At 37.0% G+C, this 21577-nt stretch overlaps 1 protein-coding gene across 4 annotated transcripts in view; it reads left to right on the forward strand.

Annotated features, from left to right (window-relative positions):
• Positions 1-21577, forward strand: part of Samtor (S-adenosylmethionine sensor upstream of TORC1) — a 500386-nt gene that overhangs the window by 274089 nt on the left and 204720 nt on the right. For all 4 annotated transcript variants that reach the window (XM_090376482.1, XM_090376484.1, XM_090376481.1 and 1 more), the window contains one exon: positions 17459-17545. In XM_090376482.1, coding sequence (XP_090232608.1) covers positions 17467-17545 — 79 coding nt within the window. In that variant the 5' untranslated portion in view covers positions 17459-17466. The remainder of the gene's footprint in view (positions 1-17458; positions 17546-21577) is intronic.

A 21577-nucleotide genomic window follows, 5' to 3' on the forward strand; every position in this document is an offset into this window, starting at 1 on the left:
GGTCTTGGTAAACCACTTCCTACATATAATCAATATACAATGCTCAGTGTCTCGTGAAGCCTTCTAAAAAAGATATTAGAATTTTGAATTATCTTGAAGCTAAGAAAGCTTCATGTCCTGATGAAATTTCTCTACTTGTTCTCCAAACCTGTGCTATTTCTGTTTTGTGTTGCCTTTTTATACTCTCTTATTCACCTGTGGTTTTTTCCTTTTGCTTGGAAAGTTGTTTATATCCGACCAGTCCCTAAAAAAAGTAAAAAATCTCTCCCATCCAAATATCATCCCATTGTACTTACATCTACTCTTTTCAACGTGATGGAGAAATCCACTAACCACTAACTTCCAAACTATCTTAGTACCTTCCATCTGATCAGTGATCGCCAATATGTATTCTGGCTTATATAATGGATATATTCCAATGAATAGGCAACCCCCATATAACGTGGTACTTTTACAACCCAGTTTCGCTCTAACATGATTGATAAAGTGCGGCAATTGTTGCACAACATAGTATTTTTGAGCTTTTGTGTGGGGGAAAACTCTGCTATTATGTTGGATGTAATTTTTCAACATTTCCAATCTTTTTTGTGAATCCCTGCTTTTGGCTCGCTAATCGTTATACAAAAAAAAAAAAAAAATATTGGGAAATCCCCGTGTTAGGATTTCCCGTGTTCTGTGCTATTGAATTTGTGCTTGTTGAACTGGTGGAAAAATCTAGATTTAAAAGTTTTATTACTATTGGATAACATGCCAGTCATCCAAAAGATTTAAGCCATCTAAACTAGTAGAACTAATGTTCCTACCACCTAGTACAACTAAAGCTCCTATCAAGGTATTATATCTACATTTAGCTGACTGGGCTAGCCAGGTGGGTAAAGTGCCTGCCTGGCAACCCAAAGGTCGCGGGTTCGAATCCCGCCTCGGGCTTGGATCAGAGTAAAATGAAAAAACTTCAGTTGGTGCATTATGGGCCAGAAGCAGATGTGCCAACAACTAACAAAAAAAAAAAAAAAAAAAAAATCTACCTTTAAAACTCATTACATCAGACAAATGTTACAATGGATTTTGGAAAAAATTGATTCCGAATTGAATTGATGGAAAATTGAAGTGATGGCGGCATGGAAACATTTTTGAATTGTGAACTGTATGGGAATCATAGCTTTATCACTCAAAGAAGTAAAACTGTCAACGTTAAATGCATGCTGGAAAAATGTATGGCCAGAGTCAGTTCATTCAGGAAATGTGGTTGAACTGATAGAAAACTGAATTCGTGCAATAGTAGAACTTGCTAAGTTGGTAGGAGGAGAAGATTTTGATAACTACTGAAGCCCTCATAGGTAGCCCAGTTGGTAGAATCACCGTCATCCCCATACCAGATGGAAAAGACCTAAGTTCACATCCCATCGATGACAGGAGGAATTTTTATGGGTCTTTTTGACAATATGGCTATGTTAGTCAGTCTCAGGCGAGGGTAGCATGTATATATGTATTTGTCTTGGGCGGCACCTGGAACGTTAGTTCATCTCCGCCTCGTTTCACTTTTAAATTAGAGGATTCTGCAGAAATGGCCAGAAGTGAACTGGCTGCTTGGCTACCCGGAATCAGCAGATCGGAAACACGCCACCACCACCACGAGAAGGTAGACCAGGGGCAACCAACCGGTGGCAACAGAAGAGAGGGACGCCAAGAGCCCAGCAAAGTACAAGCTAAAAATAGTAAAAAAAAAAAAAGGAACTTATACAATTATACAAAAATTAAATACTGTACACAAGATAACCTCAACAGATTGAGGTGAACACAGATGATACTTTGAGATTTCAAAGTAAACAGTGAAAGTAATCTTTTGCATATTAACATAAAAAAAAAAGAAAACAAGTTCAAAGAAAATAATTAAGGATAACAGTACTATTCAACCGACAAAACTTTACACAAGCATTGTAGCCCAGAAGCAGGCACAAACCTTATAAACAGTTGAGGTTAAATCCAGTAAGTCCTGCAGTCATTAAGAGCAAAGTCACAGTCAGTTAACTGCCATCCGAGCAAAGGAGCATAGGAATTGTCTGTGCTCCTGAAAAACTTATTTGTTTTAAATGAAAACATTTAAAACAAATAAGTGTATTATTAAATATACCCAACAGAAATAACTTAGTTTGTGAATGTATGTGTTTATATATATATATTATTTATTATTATTATTATCTGTTTATTGCTCTGCTTTAGAATTTTATACTCATATATATAATATATATGAGTATAATATCAATTGTAGTGTGCCACAAAATTTTAGCATCTTTAAAAGTGTGCCACAACAACGAAAAGGTTGCGAAACACTGCAATAGAGATTTATAACTATTATTATTATTACTAGCCATATAGTGCAAGGAAGCCTCAGGCTTATGCTGCACCAGCTAAAAAAAATTTCCGAGTTACCCTGAGAGAGAGAGAGAGAGAGAGAGAGAGAGAGAGAGAGAGAGAGAGAGAAAGAAACAGAAGGGAATCACCAAGAAAGAGAAGAATGATATGATATCCAGCTCAGGACCCTGGGTGTGCCAAGGCCATACCAGATGTGAGCCCCTGGGGTGAACATTGCATAACTGGGAAGACTTCCTGAAACTTACAAGAGTCCATCTTATATAAAGTATTCTTTTTATCTCTAACAATAAAGTCATGTTTTATCACTAACTTGGAGATGTATAAATGTGTCCCCAATTCACAAAGAGGATCAAACTGCGACATGAGTAATTACAGACCTGTTAGTTTTCCCTGGAACTTCAGTTCCAGGGAAAATAATGGAGTCACTGCTTAAAGAAGCAATGCAGGATCATCTAGACAAGACTGCAGTTATAGTTCAGACACAGCATGGGTTTTTTAAGGCAAAGGTCTCCAAACAACCCCAGGGACTCACATCTGTTGATTATTGGCTTGGCACACCCAGAGTCCTGAGCTGGATATCATCATTCTGCTCTTTCTTGGGGATTCCCTTCTACTTCTGACACTTGTTCTTGTTCTCTCTCTCAGGGTAATTGAGAAATTTTTTATTTTGGTTGGTGCAGCATAAGCCTCAGGCTTCTTACACCATATAGCTAATGATAATAATAATCATTTAGAGAAGTGGGCTGCATAAGAATTTTTGGAATATTAGCGAGCCAGAGAAAATTCCTAATTACTGAAAACTACATTCTTTGCATAACTTTAATGTTATGCAGAGAAACAAATTTTATATCTACCCATATCTACAGATTCAAAAATAAATCGATGGATATGTAATATAAAATATATATGTTTGTTTATATCAAATTTTAATCATTACTTATTTATTGTAATAATCACAAAAATACAGTTAGTAATACAACAAAATTATAATTAATGTGATGAATGTCGTTGTAGAGTACGACTAAGTTTCGTAATATCAGGTTTTAAAGTACAAGTTCCAGTTCTTAAAAGGTTATGTAAATGCAGGTCAGTTAGACGTGATCGTATTTTTGATTTTACATATTTCATTTTCAGTTCACGTATACATGTACTTCTGAAAATTGATGTAACCTTTCTTGGAAAATTTTTTTGGATAATCTGACAGATAATGTTGGATAAATTTGAATTATATTTTCATTTTTGAATATTGTGTTCGGTGCATCATTAGATTGAACATCTACCATCCCTAATTCTAAATTTTCATTAACATCATCGATGGGTATGTCAAATGGATTTTGATAAAGTTCAAATACCTTTGAATTATTTTTAAAATCAGAAAACCTAGCCGCCAAGTTTTCCTGCAACAAACTAACATTTTGAACAAAATTTTCAGTGGAAAAGTTACAACTAGTCATATTTTTAGATAAATTATTGCAATGTGTGAAAAATGTGAAAAATTATTTCAAAGTAGTTGACTTTTAAATAACTTCAGTTTTGTTTCAAACGCTTTGACATTATAATACAATACGTTAACAAGTTTGTCTCATACTTGTAGTTTCATATGAAGAAAAATCAGGTGTTCACAATATCTGTTAAAAAGGCAAGGTTCCACAACCATTTGAGATCTGACAGTTCCAGAACAGGTTTAAATTTTTCGTTCATAAATAGATTTATTTCAATCCTAAGTTCAAAAAATCACTTCAACATGTTACCGCAACTCAACCATCGTACTTCTGTGTAGTACAATAAATCGCCATATTCAATATCAATAGTTTCAAGGAAATTTTTGAATTGCCGATGATTCAGACCAGTCTTGCAAATAAAATTTACTGTTCATATTAATAGTTGACATGACTGAATCTACACCCAAAAATTTTGCACAAAGACTGCTGGTGAATTATACGATGAAATTGCATTGGTTTTTTTTAATATTTTTACTCAAGATATTTATGATGCTGACCCATGAACCCAATTTTAGTACCGACCATATTTTTAGCACCATCCGTCATGACCGCTGATAGCAAATCCCAATTCAATTTGAGGCAGTCAGTTGCTTCTGACACACTCATAACCTGTTGTTGTATCTTTCAAGCTTTTTAATGCAACTAGCTCTTCAATTACTGCAAAATTTTGATTTAAACCTTGGATATAAATTAGTAATTGAACTGTATGGCTTGTATCTTCACTCTCATCAATTTCTATCAAAAAATGTGTGAATTCACGAACTTTCCCTACAAGTTGAATTTGAACAGCGGCTCCTAAACCGTCAGTTCTTTCCATTACAGTTGATGAAGATAAACTTACAGACACAGAATTCTTTATTTTCTCAGGACATACTTCTGCAATTGCCAAACAAATTCGTTTTACAAATTCTCCATCCATAAAAGCACTTCCTTCTTCGGCAATGATTTGGGAGGCTCAAAAAATAGCTCTAACTGCAGATAAATTTTGATGAGTAAAAGTTCTAATCTTCTGTTGTTGACTTTGAAAAGATTGGGTTATTTCTTGGAGTTTGTTCTGCCACAAAACTCCTTGAAATTTATCGTAATTTGAGGCACATTTTGTGGTGTGGTGTAGTGACGTTTCACATTTTATTCCTTGAACACCGACAAGGCTTCACCGCAAATAAGACAAGTGCAAGTGTCATTGAGCAGTGCAAAAAAATGTAATTAATTGGCCATTGCTCATTAAAAACTTGACACTCAGCATCAACTTCGAAATGATTTTTATGGGGTCACTGGAATAAAAAAATACTAGTGAATATTGAAGTAAGTAAGAACTGACGTGTCCCTGTTTTAAGGGGAAGTCTTATCTGACAAATGATGTGGATACTATGATGTGGTCATAAAGGAACTGGATGCGAAAAATAATTTTGATATCATATACTTGGATTTTATAAAAGATTTTAATATTGTTGCTCATTGAAGACTACTGTACAAATTGGAGCAAAGTGGCATTAAGGGAAAGTTGCTACAATGGATAAAAGGATGATTGAGTGGGAGAAGACAGAGAGTGATAATGAATGGACACTGTTCTTCATGGTCTAATGTTATTAGTCCCCCAGGGTTGGGTGTTGGGCACATTGTTGTTTTCTGTATTTATCAATGATATTGATGAAAGTATATCAGGGTTAATGTCTCAGTTTGCAGACAATACGAAGGTTTGGTAGGGTTGTTAATGACAGTAATGGTAATACACTACTGCAACAGGATCTAGAAAAGTTGAGCAGATGAGCTGAGAGGTGGAAACTGAAGTTTAACACTGGGAAATGTAAAATACTGCATATTGGTAGCAGTAACCCACAGTAATGTACCAACTGGATGGCATTACACTCAGGGTAGTGCAAAATGAAAAGGACCTAGGGGTAATTGTGCAGTCGGATATAAAGTTTCCTGAGCAGTGCAGAGGCAGCAAGAGTAGCTCATGGTGTCTTGTCAGTGATATACAGGAATTTTGCTAGCAGGGATAAGGAGGTGGCTGTCCCCTTATATAAATAAATAAATAAATCTTTATTGTGAAGTAGAGTTACAGCACAATATCCCATCACGGCGACGAGCGCCAGGGGTTCAAATATAGATAAGATAAGAATGGCGTACAAATACAAAAAGCTACAAAATACAGCGAACACATACAAAAAGGCTACAAAATACCAATCACAAATGCAACAGAAATACAAATACAACATAAAAACACAGCTAGACAAAAATACAGAAATAAATACAACTTGGCAATATATCAGGGTTCAAGGGTTTATAATCTTGCTACCTCTACTCTGCCAGATAGTGACTGGAGGGAGTCCGAGTAGTGCAGGGAACACTGTCGAGGCCATGTTATGTTAAGAATCTGGGTATATTCTTACCACGTGTACGTCATATCCAAAAATTTCATTACTTCATACAGCATGTCCCAACCACTTTTTCTTACTATTGAATACACCATGAATTGTCAAACTAATAGAGCAAGCTTATCTGCGAAAAGATCTAAACTTCCCAAGCACTTCCTAATTCATTTTACAAATATACGTGGTCTCAATTCTAATCCCAACGATGTCCATTTCCACTTGCAGTCTGCCAAACCCTATGTACTTTCTCTGACAGAATCTCAGTTATCGGTTGATTCAACTACTGCTTAACTCAGATGCCCAAATTATTCGCTGTATGATTCCTTTCGCCTCAAAGGTGGTACTTGTGCATATGTCCGTTCTGATATTCCCTGTCAGAGACTCGGCAATTTGGAATCTCCTCTCTTTGATCTTCTTAAAATCTCTCTACCTCATTGTGTCAAATTCATCTGTTGTCTCTACCGTTCTCCCAACCCCACTAATCACTTTGAGCTCTTTGACTTCCTCTCTTTGCAACTTGACTTTCTCCAGTCCAACTTTCCTAACAGTGAGGTAATTTTCCTTGGTGATTTTAATGTTCACAACTCTAGCTGGCTTCCGTTTTCTAGTCACACCGACCCAGCTGGTCGAGATGCTGAGGCTTTTGCAATTACTAATGACCTAGCACAGATTGTTCATTTACCTACAAGAATACCGGACAATTCTAATCATACAGCCAATACGCTTGATCTTTTTCTCACAAACAACCCTTTTAAGTAAACGGTCGAAGTGAGAGGTCCTTTAGGCACTTCAGATCACAACTTGGTGATTGTCTCTTCTCCAATGGAACCTTTATCTCATGGCTATTCCCAACATCGTGCTGTTTGGCATTACAAGAATGCAAAATGGGATGACCTGCGAGACTTTTCGTCTTTTCCTTGGTCTGATTACTGTTTCAAAACTTCTGATGTAAACGTTTGCTCAGATCGTGTCAGTGAAATTATTCTTGCAGGAATGGAATCCTTTATACCACACTCCACTTTAAAATCTCGTCCTTTATCTTAACCTTGGTTTTCCAATAAATGTGCTAAGGCTGTTCAAGAGAAGAATGTTGCATATCATAATTGGCTTGTTTCTAATTCTTCAGTTTCATTTTCTGCCTACATCAAAGCTCGCAACAATTGTAAAGCAGTTATTAATAAGTCCAAACTAGATTTTCAACAGGCTAAGACTAGAAAACTTGCTTCTTGCCCTAATGGTAGCCGAGCATTCTGGTCTCTTGCCAAAGCTATTGGCCACAACTATTGCCCATCTCTGCTCCCACCTCTGTCCAAACCAGATGGTTCTGTTGTCACATCAGCCAAGGATAAAGCTGACCTGCTAGCATCCCATTTTTCTTCCAACTGATGTATTAACAATCTTGGTAAAACACTCCCGCCATTCCCAACACGCTCCATTCAATGCCTCCTGTGGTCTTTCATCAAAAGGATATCAGAAGGATTTTGATGAATCTTGATGCTAAGAAAGCTCTAGGTCCTGATGGTATTTCTCCACTTGTTCTCAAAGCCTGTTCTCCTGAACTTACTCCTGTTCTTTGCCGCGTTTTTTCACTTTGTTATTCCAAAGGTGTTTTTCCTTCTGCTTGGAAATTTGATCATATCCAGCCAGTTCCTAAAAAGGGTGACAAATCCCTCCCATCCAGTTATTGTCCCATTGCAATTACTTCTACTCTTTCTAAAGTAATGGAGAAATCAATTAACCGCAAACTCTTAAACTACCTAGAAACCTTCCGTCTGATCAACGATCGCGAGTATGGATTCCGTCAGTGTCGATCCACTGGTGATATTCTGGCTTATGTTACCCATTTATGGACTAATTCAATGGAAAGGTTCGGTGAAACACAAGTAGTTGCTCTTGACATCTCAAAGGCTTTTGATCGTGTTTGATCATAAAGGTCTTCTAAACAAGCTTCTATCTTATGGTTTGCCAACTGTTTTTAGTAATTGGTTATCCAATTTTCTCTCTGATCGTTCACTGAGGGTGATGGTAGATGGCTGTCTGTCTTCTAACTTCTCCACTAATGCCGGTTGCCCCCCAAGGTTCAGTTCTTTCCCCCACTCTTTTCTTCTTGTATATTAATGACCTTCTTCCATTGACTGGAAATCCTATCCATAGTTTTGCCGATGATAGCACATTGCATTCCACTTTCCATTTTGAGAAACCTTGTCCTGCTCAATCAGATTCAACTTCTCGAAAATCTGCTACCAATTCCTTAAATGCCGATCTTCAGTTAATTCTCCAGTGGGACAAAGACAACTTAGTTGATTTCAACCCTTCTAAAACTCACTCTTGTCTTATATCTCGCAAAAAGGATTCTTCTGCTCTTATGCTTATCTTTAATGACACTCCGATTTCTAGGCAAAATGATATATCTCTTTTGGGGATTACCCTGACTTCTAATCTCTCTTGGCAAAAGCACATTACAAATATTGCTTCCTCTGCATCTAAAAAACTTGGTTTTCTCTTTCGCTCTCGGCGTTACTTTTCTTCCAAACAGCTGCTCACTCTGTATAAATCGCAAATCCACCCTGCCATGGAATATTTTTCCCACAACTGGGGTGGTGCCGCCAAAACCTCTCTCAGGCTTCTTGATTCCATTCAGAAGAGGGCAGTTAGGTTAATTAATGATTCATCTCTAACAGAGTCTCTCCACTCGCTTTCTCATAGACGTACTGTTTCTGCTGCATGTCTCTTCTACAGATACTTCCACGGGCACTGTTCTTCTGAATTGGCTATATAATTCCCGCTCTCTCTTTCAAAACAGTCCGAACATGTGCCGCCACCAGCCAACATCCATTTACTGTCCAACTTCAAACCCACAGAACCAACTTTTCATCTTCCTCATTTATTCATTCAACTGCCATTTTCTGGAACAACCTTCCTTCATACGTATTTCCTGAAAATTACAATCTACAGAATCCAATGTTAACAAATACCTTCTTTCGTCTTCTCAACCTCCAACCCAAGCATGGTACTAAGTACTATAGGTTCTAATACCTCTCATGTTTGGGGTTCACATAAAAAAAAAAAAAGGACTTTGATAAAGTTGTCTGTTTTTCTTGTTACTTATTATGATGTCGGCGTCCACATGGTTGAGGGCGGCGAGCATCTGCTTGGGAAGAAATCTCTCAGTGAGTACAAGCCTGTTGTGGTGAGCCACGAGTGTCGGTACCAACCTTAGGCTTGGTTGTGGAATCCTCCAAGAGTAAGTGTTCCAAATATTTGGAGATAATATCTGGCCTGTGATGAGTTTGGCTGTGAAGACCAGCCTCTTTTCCACAATCAGGAACCATGATCGCACAAGCACTCGACATCCTCCTGATGTCGAGTGCTTGCGCCATCATGGTGGTTGTGGTAGCTGGAGGTAAATGAAGCTTATTATTGGCCCATTTCAGTAACCAGTATTCAGCGGTGTACACCCGCTTGAGGTTTGTAGGTGTAGCAGATGCCCATATTTCTGCACCATACAGAATGTCGGGGTAGACGCTGGAGGTGATGAACCTTTTAACAATGACAGGATGTCGGACGTGTAGCAGCTGCTGCTTTGAAATCCACCGTAGACGAGAAAATCTGATACTGATTTTGTCGATCTGGTTGACAAAGGACATCTTTGGGTCAAACAGAACGCCAAGGTCTGTGTGCAAGGGTACGTTTGGTATTCGTACCCCTGCGAGTGAAACGTTGAGTCGGCATGGATTTAAGGGAGAATATAACCTGAACAGACTTCTTGATTTTTAGATTGAAGTTCGCCAGGTACAATTCTAGATCCTTAAGTTGATCCTGTTGCTGAGCTGAACGGGGTTGTCCCCAGGGTTAATTTGAGTCTGCAGTTTGAGGTCATCGACATAGCATAGGAGACCATTCGTTGAGGCAATAATGGGCACAATGATAGCTGTGAACAGGACACCAGATAGGACACCCCCACTCCTGCATTACTCCAGCAGTAATGTCGCAGGATTGGGTATGTTGCTGCTGATGGAGAATAAGTATTCTGTGACAGAGAAGAGATTCAAAAAAGCACAGCATATCACCTCGAATGTGAAATTTCTCCTTAAGTAGGAGGAGCAAGGCCGGGATCGACACGGCATCAAAGGCTGCGCTTATGTCAAGATATGTGGTTGCTAGCTCAGCTCTTTGTTCGAATGCTGAGAGAATGCATTGTGTGGTGGCTGCCAAGTTAGTGATTGATGATTTTCCTGCGATGTCATAGTGGATTTCAGGTGGTTTCGTCTGGAGGATTTGTTGAGTGATTGTGGGTAGCAAAGCCTTTTCAAGTGTTTTTAACAGACAAGAGGCAACTGATATGGGTCTGAACTGGCTGACATTTGCGGAAAATTGGTTTTTAGGGATGGGGTACACTCTGTGCTTATTCCATTGGGGTGGGCAATAATGCTCAGTGAGGCATCTGTTGTAGATCGAGAGAAGAGGGTCTATGATGAATGTGCTCAAGCATTTGATCATAAATTGCGGAATTCCATCTTCCCCAACAGTGGCTGTTGTGGGAAGGGAATTGATGGCATGTATGAGCTCCTGTTTCGTGATCTGGATAGTCCCTAGGAAGGGTTTTCATAGTCAGGCTGGACAACTGTAGATGGGTCTGTGGTTGTATTTGAAAACCTGGCGATGTATTTGAGCCATTCTTGAGGATCAAGTATATGATTGAATCCACCATGTGGGGCAGCATAGAATGACTTTCCTTTCCTCAGAGTGCGGTTAAGATTTACTTGGATTGCAGCAGCTTTCTTTTGATTAAAGTGGGCCCTGGCACGGGAAAAGACAATTCTGTCTTGACTGCCATTCATAAGCTTCCATTTCTTATGTAGGACTTATTTCATTTTGAAGCTGTTGTTGAGGTCAGCAGTCCACCACGATCTGGAATGGGGAGTTACTGTTACTCGTTTGGTGGCAGCATAGTCGGTGATGGATTTAATCCAGTTAGACAAGTGTCACTGCAAGGCTGAGGTCGCTGTCAATGAGGACATCCCAAGGAATGCAGGGTGTTGCTTCTACACAGAGTTGAGAATTAAGGTATTTAGGTGCTGAAACGTATTTGACTATTTTGTTGTCAGGGATGTTGAAGTTTGGCACCTGCAATGATCATGTCAAAACTATGGGCTGGTGATCGGACAGGAAGAATGCGATGGGATCATCCTCATCTGTGCATGGTGTTGAAGCAAAAGCGAGATCCAGTAGGTTCAATCCCCTGGTGGGATTCTCATTGACCCCGTGTCATGTTGATGGATTTGAAGAACTCGCAGAGCCTGATAAAGAGGTGATCGGTTTGGAGGCAGATTAAAATCACCACAAACAAGGCACTGTGTAGACGGACGAAGATGGTTTAAGAGCCAGTTCTCTAGATCTTCAATAATTTCAATTGTAGGCCCTGGGGGAATATACATAGATGCGATATCAATGTGGCTGGAGTGGAAGCGTAGCGAGACTATAATCGCTTCGAAAGCTTGAGTTGTAGTTGAGGTCGAATTCTCATATGAGAATAGGGAGGTGTTGTACAGTATGGCTACTCCACCGCCTCTAGATGCACCCTGGGGGCAGACAGCATGTGGTAACCAGCAATAGCTGAGCAGAAGAGTGTGTCTTGAATAGGTTGAAGCCACGTTTCTGCAAAGCAGACCACGTCAGCAGCCTGGGAGAGGAAGATCTGTTCTGCTGAGTCTAGTTTGTTCCTAATGGACCTGATATTTTGGACCCTGATGACAGGTGTTTTATGAACTTCCATCCTGATTGGAGGTGTTCTGAGTTGGCATGTTTGCAAGCGAACGGCACGACTTCCTAACGAAATATGGACTGGTATTTTATGGGGACCATCACATAGGGGACTCAGGATACTCTTATCATGGCAGGGTGGTGCTTTGACTGTGGGGCTTGGCAGAGCAGTTGTATGAAAGGAGGACTGCTGAGATCTTTGGAAGTTGTCCGGGAATTATAGCCTTAGTTGCTAATGCACCAATAAAATCTAAACCAAACCAAACCAATGTCTGGGAATGAGTCCAGTCAGCTGCAACATCACCACCCATCACCAGTGGGTGGTGATGTTGCAGACTGGACTCGTTCCTGGACTCAATGTTGCAGACAATGCAATGGTCAGGCCACACCTTGACTACTCTATACTGGCCTGGAGGCCTCATTTTCACAAGGATGTAGAGCTGCTGGAACGGGTACAGAGAAAGGCAATGAGATTAGCGAGTGGAACAAAGGGTTGCTTTTACGAAGATAGGCTTAAATTCTACAAATTGCAGCGTTTGGGGACCAGGCACTTACAACGTGATCTGATTGAGGTGTATGAGGCCTTGTATGGTTTGAGCAAGCTCAATGCTGATGGGATTTTTCTTCTTGCTCAGATTCCACGCCTGAGGGGGGCATAAATTCAAATTGAGGAAAGACGATTGTAGAATAGATGTGTGGAAATTTGCCTTTAGCCAGCATGATGGTTAATAGTTGGAACAAACTTCCATCTGTTGTAGTGGAGGTGAACAATTTAAATAAGTTCAAGGCAGATCTAGACAAACATTTGGAGTGAATGGATGGGTGAAATGGGAAGTTTTTTTTTTTTTTTTTTGGCTGATGCTATATAAGCTTGTTTTCTTGCATCGTATGCCTATGTAATGCTAATTTGCCATAATTTTGGCAGCAACTGCAACAGCCAATTATTCATTTGAATGGACTTATTCCTGTTCTTAGACAGTAGCTTAATACCATCCAAGAACTTTTTCTCACTGTTTGAAAAATCCTTAAAATTCTTTTGACATATCTGCTTAAGTAATTCCTCCTCTATATCCTGTTCAGCATCAGAGAGCACCAATTTAGGATATACAGGTCTAGTTATGGTGTATTTCAGACTTATGTCTTGTATCCTAGAACAGGCCTTCAATTTAGCAATGTTGTCATCAGTCTCCACCTCTACAGTGACACTTCTGTCCCTTATGAGTCTTATATTTCTTACTTTTACAATAGAAAGCATTGGTCTTACTTCTTTTAAAATATCATCTTTTACTAATATGATTATCATCACTTTTGGAGCACTTCCCACAGTTTTCATATATTTTTCTTAAACACTGTTACGTAACTCTAGGAACCATGCTTTTCTTTGCAATCTGTCCTTTAATAAAACATTTTCCATATGAACATCATACACTTTTCTTCGATTGGTCCCACAAGTCTTGTACTATTCTTATTGCAGCCATTGGTACTTTACTGTTAACATCCCACAAAAAACCTTTAACCTTTTCCGCAACTCTTGTATATGTTGAAAGCCTTCATATTCACTTTTCTCAATGACATTGGCCTCTTTTCGCTTCCTCTTTCTATTTCTTTCACTTTGCACATTCAAATCTGAATTTACTTCAGCATCTGTTTCTTTTGATTCTGCTTCCTTTTCCTTTGGCATTTTCTTCTGTGTCCCTTGCAGAGGACCTGAGAGTGACAGTGACCTACCTTTAACAGGTGTTCTAGGGATATGTCTGTCAGTTCCTGTATTTGTGACAACATCTGCTCATCTATCTCCACAAGTTCGTCTTCAGTAACTTTGCTAGTAGCAGACAGCAGCTCTTTTTCAGGCGCCTCCATAGCCGCGTGGGCAGGAGCAGCAGTGCATAGCACACGCTTCTTGATTACACTGGGGTTCGAGCCCATGACCACTAAATATGGAGGATGTGGAAAGATCAGGGAATGACCACCGCATATCCCTGGAGCAATATGGCCTTAGTTGCTAATGCTCCTAAAAATCAAATAACAACAACAACAACAACAGCTCTTTTTCATTTAATTCTACCTCACTAGAGGAAGAGATTGTTAGTTATGTATAACATAAAAATCAAATACTTACAACTTAAAAACCAAAATGTCAAACACGACAAGTGGTTAACCATTTACAAAATATACAAATCTACAACTCAGTGTGAAGGAAAATGTGTGAAGGTGAAAAGTGTGAAGGTGTCTTCGATCACTCTAAACCTTAACTTAAATGAAATTTTAAAACATCAAAGAACCAAAGAACATTCAGTGATCTAAAAACTTCCACCACCCAAGTTAAATGTGGGTGGTGGTCTCAGGGGTTAATGCCACAAGGGAATGTATGCAGACCACCGAGATCAATCTCTTCTCCCTATATTAGTGTTTGTCTCTTTGCCGAGCAGGAATCCCCTGCCCGCTCGCCTCATATTGTGTGGAAGTGGTGTTGGCAATCTACAGGCAATGAAATATATATAGTTAAATAGCAAGCAACAATCAGCTCAAGCAATTGCTTATCTCAACACAGATATTGCCCCATAAAACCCCCTGGGGCACATATTCCAGACAGTTGACATTATGCACAGAATGTTTGTAGTCTTTCTTTTTCTGCATGCAATTACAGCAACATAGAGATTGATCCTGATTGGGGCATGCCTCAAGTCCAGTTCAAGCAGAATGTCCACAGGAAGGGGCCTCCTGAGAACAAGAGGCACCTCTGTAGCCAGGTGGGCAGGAGCAGCAGTGCGTAGCACACGCTTCTTGATTAGACTGGGGTTCGAGCCTGTGACCACCAAATACTGAGGATGTGGAAAGGTCAGGGAATGACCACCACATATCCCCGGAGCAATATGGCCTTTGTTGCTAATGCTCCTAAAAACCAAACAATGAATGAATTTCATTGGATGTTTCAGAGTGAAATTTCCTGAGAACAAGATTGGGTAGTGTGCCCGTGACAGCTGTATAGTAAGTAATTTGCGTTTATGAACTGTCCAACCAATATAAACACATTCTTGTATAATTAGTTTATACAAGTTAGGAGAGAGACTTATAATCCAGTTAACAGATTGTTTGATTTTAGAGATTGTACTAAATCTAAATACAACACTCTTAACAAAGTCATTATATGTTATGTTATATTCACTAAAATTTTTATAAAATAAATTATCTAAAATATCCTGTTTGGATGGAGATTTGTCAACATCATAAATTAGTATTGTCGGGTTGCCTTAGTACCCTTACTAGCAAGAGAGGATACAGAAGTAACCTGAGCATTGCTGGTGGCAGTTTCCAAACCGACACCTATTTTTTATGAGTTTAAGTTACTTTATTTTAACTGACTTCAGAGTTTTAATGACATCATCTTACATCTTGGATAGTAATACAGAGACAACTTTCACCTACCATCAAAATTAAAAGATTAGGTTTATGCTTGTGGTTAAAGGAAACAGTGGGACTATCAATATTTATAATATTTACTACTTGTTTAGACACTGAGGATTTAGTACTCGGAGATTTTATACCAGAGGCAACAACTGAAATGTTTTATTTTAATGTATTAGCATAAGAAACTGAAGGAGAAGGTTTTGTGAGAATATTCACAGTTTTGTAGTTTCTCAACCCTAACCTTATAAACCTCATTATCAGTAATGAGATCGTTAACAATGATATCTAAATCAGCAGTTTGTCCTATGAAAAGTTATTCGTATTTTTGGTCACGCGATTGCTTTCATCCAAAAAGAATTGGGCAGTCTCCTTGTGAATTTCATAAATTTCTCTGATATTGGTGAAGGAAGCAAATGTAATTTCTTTTTTCACTGTTTGGTTTGTTATTGTTTGCAGATTTATCTGATTCCAACCAAATCATATTAACTAAAGGAGTAGCTTTCAGCCTAACATCTGAATGAGTGATAACTGATTCTGAGTCCTGAGAATCACCCAAGAAAAGTATCAATGGTAAAAGCACGTGGTAAATTCATATGTAAATATTTAGAGAAATGTAAAATATCTTGAAATAAAAGAAATTATAAAAAAAAAAAAAAAAGACAGAGAGAGAGAGAAAAGTGAAAAACAAAGTTTACTTGGGAAGTGGTCTTCTTCATCTGTCTGTATCATCCTGAAGGGTCTAACAGTCTATGATACTATCTTTTTACAATAATAGTCTGTGACTATTATTTATGATAGTCTATGATACTATCTTTTTACAATAATAGTCTGTGATATGATAGTTATGATAGTCTATGATACTATCTTTTTACAATAATAGTCTGTGACTATTATTGTAGAGGAGACAAAAGAGAAGTTTAAAGATAATAATAAAAAAGAAAAGTAAAAGAATTTTGATGAAATTTGAAAGTCATCAGCACAAGTCAGAACTCTGTACATAAAGTTAATTTATCCAGTCATGGGACCACGAGTGTCTTTCTAATTATCCTAAATTGTCACCTGCGGTGCAAACCAAAATAGACAAGGTCTGGTTCCCACAATGAGCACACTCTGAGCTAGAAGGCTGAATTTTCAACTTCTATTTTGTAGGCACAGCTAATGTATGCTGTTTATGGGAACTCGAAGAGTGGTTTTTAAAATGAGACTTTTTTTTCTATTACTTGGTTACACTGAGTATTTTGCGTCATGCCGGTTCCATTGGTAAGAATTATTAAGCCATTAAAATAGTTCAAGTAGCTTTAATATAAACAAATTTGTAGAGCACTCTTTCAACAATGCAAGTCAACTCGTGCATCTGCTTTGTATTTAATAACACAACGTTACCATTTTTCAATAATTGCTGAAGTCTCAGCAACACCAACAAAGCGGGTTGTGAAAAGTTGTCAGGTTACCCACTGAATCTCCGATGTTATCCTTTTAAGAGCTGGAAACTCATAAAAATATCCAAAATTCTGGAGCTATGCAAATTCACAAGTACACCAAGTAACATCAGCGTCCTCTGTGTATAAAGTATTAAAATAAGCTAAACTTCCAAACAACAGAACTACTTAATACTTCGCAAAATTTCTGGCCTTCATGTTGATGAAATACAGAAATGTTGCCATTCACAAATGATTGAAAGCAGGAAGACTAACTGTACATGGCTGAGGACTCTATTCAGTTAGTCTTAACTTTCATGATTTCTTGATTACGCTTGATGACATTATTTAACCTGAAATCCAGGAATGTCATCATTTATTAAGTAGTTTTGTTGTATTATTTATTTATTATAATATTTGTGCATAATAAAATTCATTTTGATAGCCACAATTCATGTTGTTTAATTCATTACTACATAATAATATTTCTCCCAACATATATATTTTCAAAAAATGTCCATTAAGGTATCATGCTCAACTGCCATTTAGCTAATAACAATTTAATATCAAAGTTGATTGTTAAAACAATTTATGTTTTCATCAAAAATTTTTACAGGTAATTCAATGAATAAAGAAGAACACTATAGGCTAGTTTCTGTCATCAGAAAAGTGCATGAGAGACTACGACATGCTTATTCTAAAGGTATTATTCAATTTTTCATTCAGGATTAAAGATAATCTTTTGTTGCCCATTGGTGATATAAGATAGCCCAAATAACTTATGTTGATTTTTTTTTTTTTTTCCCCTTCTCTTGGAGAATAAATGAAGACATTAAGAGATTTTCATCACACAGCTCAAAATGTGATTTAACCCATCAGCAATTTAGGGCAAACTGTCAGGTTCCATTGTATGGAACCTGACAGTTTGCCCTAATTTGTTTTTTATTTTTGGAAAAAGGTTTTGGTTTTTTAAATTCTGCTTGCAGTATACCAATATTTCTTCTTTTCTTAATAGATTGCATTACTTATTATTTGTAATTTTTAAATACAAATTTTAAATATCTAAAACATGCTAGTTTTTGCATGTTATCTTTTAAAAAAAATTTATTTTGCTTAAAATGAAAAGAGAAAGAGAAAGCCATGAAATATAAACATTAAACTAATAGATTCTTCCATATTCCCATTCCAAGAACAGTTAAGAGCACATATTAATCAATAATAATAATTGGGCCAAAAAAAAAAAAAGTTTGTATGCCAATTAAACATAAATGTAGTAGACACATCTGCCATATGTCAGTTGATGTAATGTATTGTTTTATTGTTATGAAACTGAAAACAAAACTAACATGTCAAGTCTAACAAAAAAAAAAAAAAAAAAAAAAAACAGCCCTGCAGTAAAATGATAGGCTCTTTTCATTTATAATTCCAAATAAACAATAATGTTTCACTTCCAGCACATCTTAAATAAAAGTTTGTCTATATTTATAAAAGTAGAAAAAAATTCAGATTTTTAATCATTAATTAATGATTAGTTTGCAACAGATATTTTTGAAGGGTGTCAGATCGTGCATCAATGCTTCTGGTCTAATAGTGAAAAGAAAGGTTGCTCAGGTTCTGACAAACTGAATAGGTATTTTGCATCTACATTCACACATGAGGAATTCTTTAGGGAATTGAGGCAGAAGTTTATCAAACTCTAATAGGGAGCTAAATGATTTTGTAATAACTGAGAGAAAAGTGGAAGAAATTGTTGAAGCTAAACATAAGGAAGGCACCTGGAGTGGATGGCATCTATCCAATTATATTAAAGGAGGCAGCATATAAGGTAACCAAACCTTTAGCCATAATTATGAGAACATCTTTGGATCCAGGATAGCTCCTTTCAGACTGGAGATGTGCAAATGTGTCTCCAGTTCATAAATGGGAGAGGGGATAAAAGGGTGATATGTGTGTAATTACAGACCTGTTACCTTAACTTCTGCTCCAGAGAATATAATGGAGTCGTCGGTTAAAGAAGTAATACAGGACCATGCAGACATGAGTGCAGTTAATCATATCACAGCATGGATTTTTTGAGTGGCAACCTTGTTTGACTAATATGATTGGATACTATGATGCAGTAACAAAAGAACTGGATGCAAAAAAATAATTTTGATATCATATACTTGGATTTCAGGAAAACTTTTGATACTGCTGCCCATAAAAGGTACAAATTGGAGTGGCAAGGCATTAAGATTTTCCCAGGCTTATGTTTCACTTACAAAACTCAAGTGCTATCAAGTTACTGAATGGCCAATGCAATGCTGAGTCAAAACTGACTCAGCATTGCATTGGCCATTCAGTAACTTGATAGCACTGCCTTAGATTTTATGTACTTCTTAACTAAGGACATAACTCCTCCCTTCTTTCTGTACATGTTGTATGGAGTTCGCCTGTGGATGCAGTAGTGAGCAGATGTGCACAAGTGTAGATCTACTTGATTGGTGTATGGCCTAGACAACTGGATCACAATCATTGCAGTTTTGAATATTCCAGTGTTTTTAATATGGATTCCTGGATTATGAGGAAGTATATAGGTGAAGAAAAGTAGTTTTATGCAGGTAAACTTATTATTAGCAATTGTTTTTACATATTTTTGGACTTTTTAATGTATTTTTGTGTGTTGCTATTGTTACAGCGCTGGCAGTTGTGATCCTACTGTAGAAAATTACTTTTTTTAAGCCGCTCAGGAGTTCAATAATTTTGATTGTTTTTAGTTAAAATTAGCTCTAAAACCACATTATTTTTTGTTGAAACACGAATATGACACGGATTAAAACTATTCTTAGTTTTGGAGCCCTTTTCTTTGTTATAAAAATACAGAGATTTTCCTGCCAAAATGGAAATCGTCACAAACTTGGATTTTAATGGGTCTAAGCTAGCAAAAAACATATCACTAGATTATTTAGAGCAACTAGAACCATGATATTGCCAAGAAAGTGAATTAAAATCAGACATAATGACTGAAAAAATGACTAAAAAACATAGATGTGGAAAATGATTTGGAAGACTCCCTGAGCTAGAAGCCAGAATACTCAGGGAGAGAACCCCCAATGAAAACTAAAATGAAGATCTAGACAACTGTCCTCCAGACCCCAGTAGTATAAAGAAGACTAAAAAAAAAGGGAGGAATCAAGGAGAAACAATGAAATTTTAAAAGGATCTCAGTAAACTGAAGAGGAAAAGAAACTTGACAAATGGATCACCATTACTGATCCTGTGAAACAGGCAAAAGAAGTCAAACTTTACTTAGAACTCATGCACAAGCAGACCAACAGAATAACTTCTGCAATAAGACTACAGTTGGTTAACTGTTGGTGTGTACTTGAACAGAGACTAATTAACGTAAATATTGAGAATAAAGTACAGTGGACCCCTGCTTTACGATTGGTTTGCTGTGCGATCAAATCACTTTATGATGGACTCTATAATAAAATACCATTCATGATATGATATGTGGTAAGTGCCAGTTGTTCTGATCACGTTTGCAAATTGAATTTTAATTCTATTTTAAATGGCGATTCTAATAAGCAAAAAAAAAAAAAAAAAAAAAAAAGGAAGAATATTACCACAGGCTATAAAAGCAAAGATCACAAATTTACACTTTATTACATTATCAATTAACAAAATTAAATGGTACATGGAAAATTGGAAGAATATTTTCCACAGGTTAGCGAAATAAAAATAAATTTATGATTATGTACATAGCTTAATACGTACTGTAATATGTACATACAAGCTAGTTGATATTTCTGTTCACTGAAATTTTTTTGGGGAGGGTTGTAAAATTTAAAACAATAAAAAAGATAAGCAATCAATCAACAAGAAAGTGAAACAAACTGCAACTAATGCCATATGCGCAAGTGAGATAAGAAGAAACAAGTTTATGAAGCTTAAAAAGTAGGAATGAAAGAAGATTCTGAAAATTTGTTTTTTATATGATTGAAGAGAAAGGGGAAACACATTTCACCATAATAACTTAAAAACCCTCAGAATTCCAGCTATCAATATTATCGCAAATGCAATAAGATAGAGTGTACTACCCATTTATAATATAATGCACTAACAGAAAAGCCCAATAAACCGGAAACTGCAAATTGTTGTTTTTATTGTTTTACAGACCTCCAGAAATGTGCTTTAAAAAATATCACAAAGTCATTCAAAATTGATTGTTATAACTGAGCATATGATAACGATGAAAGTGTAGTGCATTTTAAAGATTTCAATTGGTTTTTTGAAATTAAAGTGGCTAATTCCACTAACTACTGATCATGTTAGCCAGCACCTACTTATTTCATTTTATGATGGGATGAGTGTACGATTATCCCTCCTCTCAGTCAATAGCAGCATTTGTAAATGTGTTGGCCGCACGTTTTGTTTTTGCATCCTTTAGTTGAAGTGATTTTTTTTGTTCTGCTTTAATCAATATATTAGTTTTAATCAATTTTTTAAATCAATATGTACAATTTCCATTATAAAAATCACCTTTTAGAGAGATAAACAACTTAATTATATAGTGAAATTTTCAACTTCCGAGGTCTTGGAACAAATTACTAAAAAACGTGTTAATTGGGTTTACATTATGATATTTTTACGATACCATGGTGTCTCTGGAATGGATTAATATTATAAAATGGAGGTCCACTATACTCAAATTAAAACATGAAATGACTACCGAAGTAATCACTTAGTGATT

Source organism: Mastigoproctus giganteus, chromosome 6 (assembly GCF_048544385.1).
Source record: "Mastigoproctus giganteus isolate SK-2022 chromosome 6, ASM4854438v1, whole genome shotgun sequence".
In the NCBI taxonomy this organism is placed as follows: Eukaryota; Metazoa; Arthropoda; class Arachnida; order Uropygi; family Thelyphonidae; genus Mastigoproctus; species Mastigoproctus giganteus.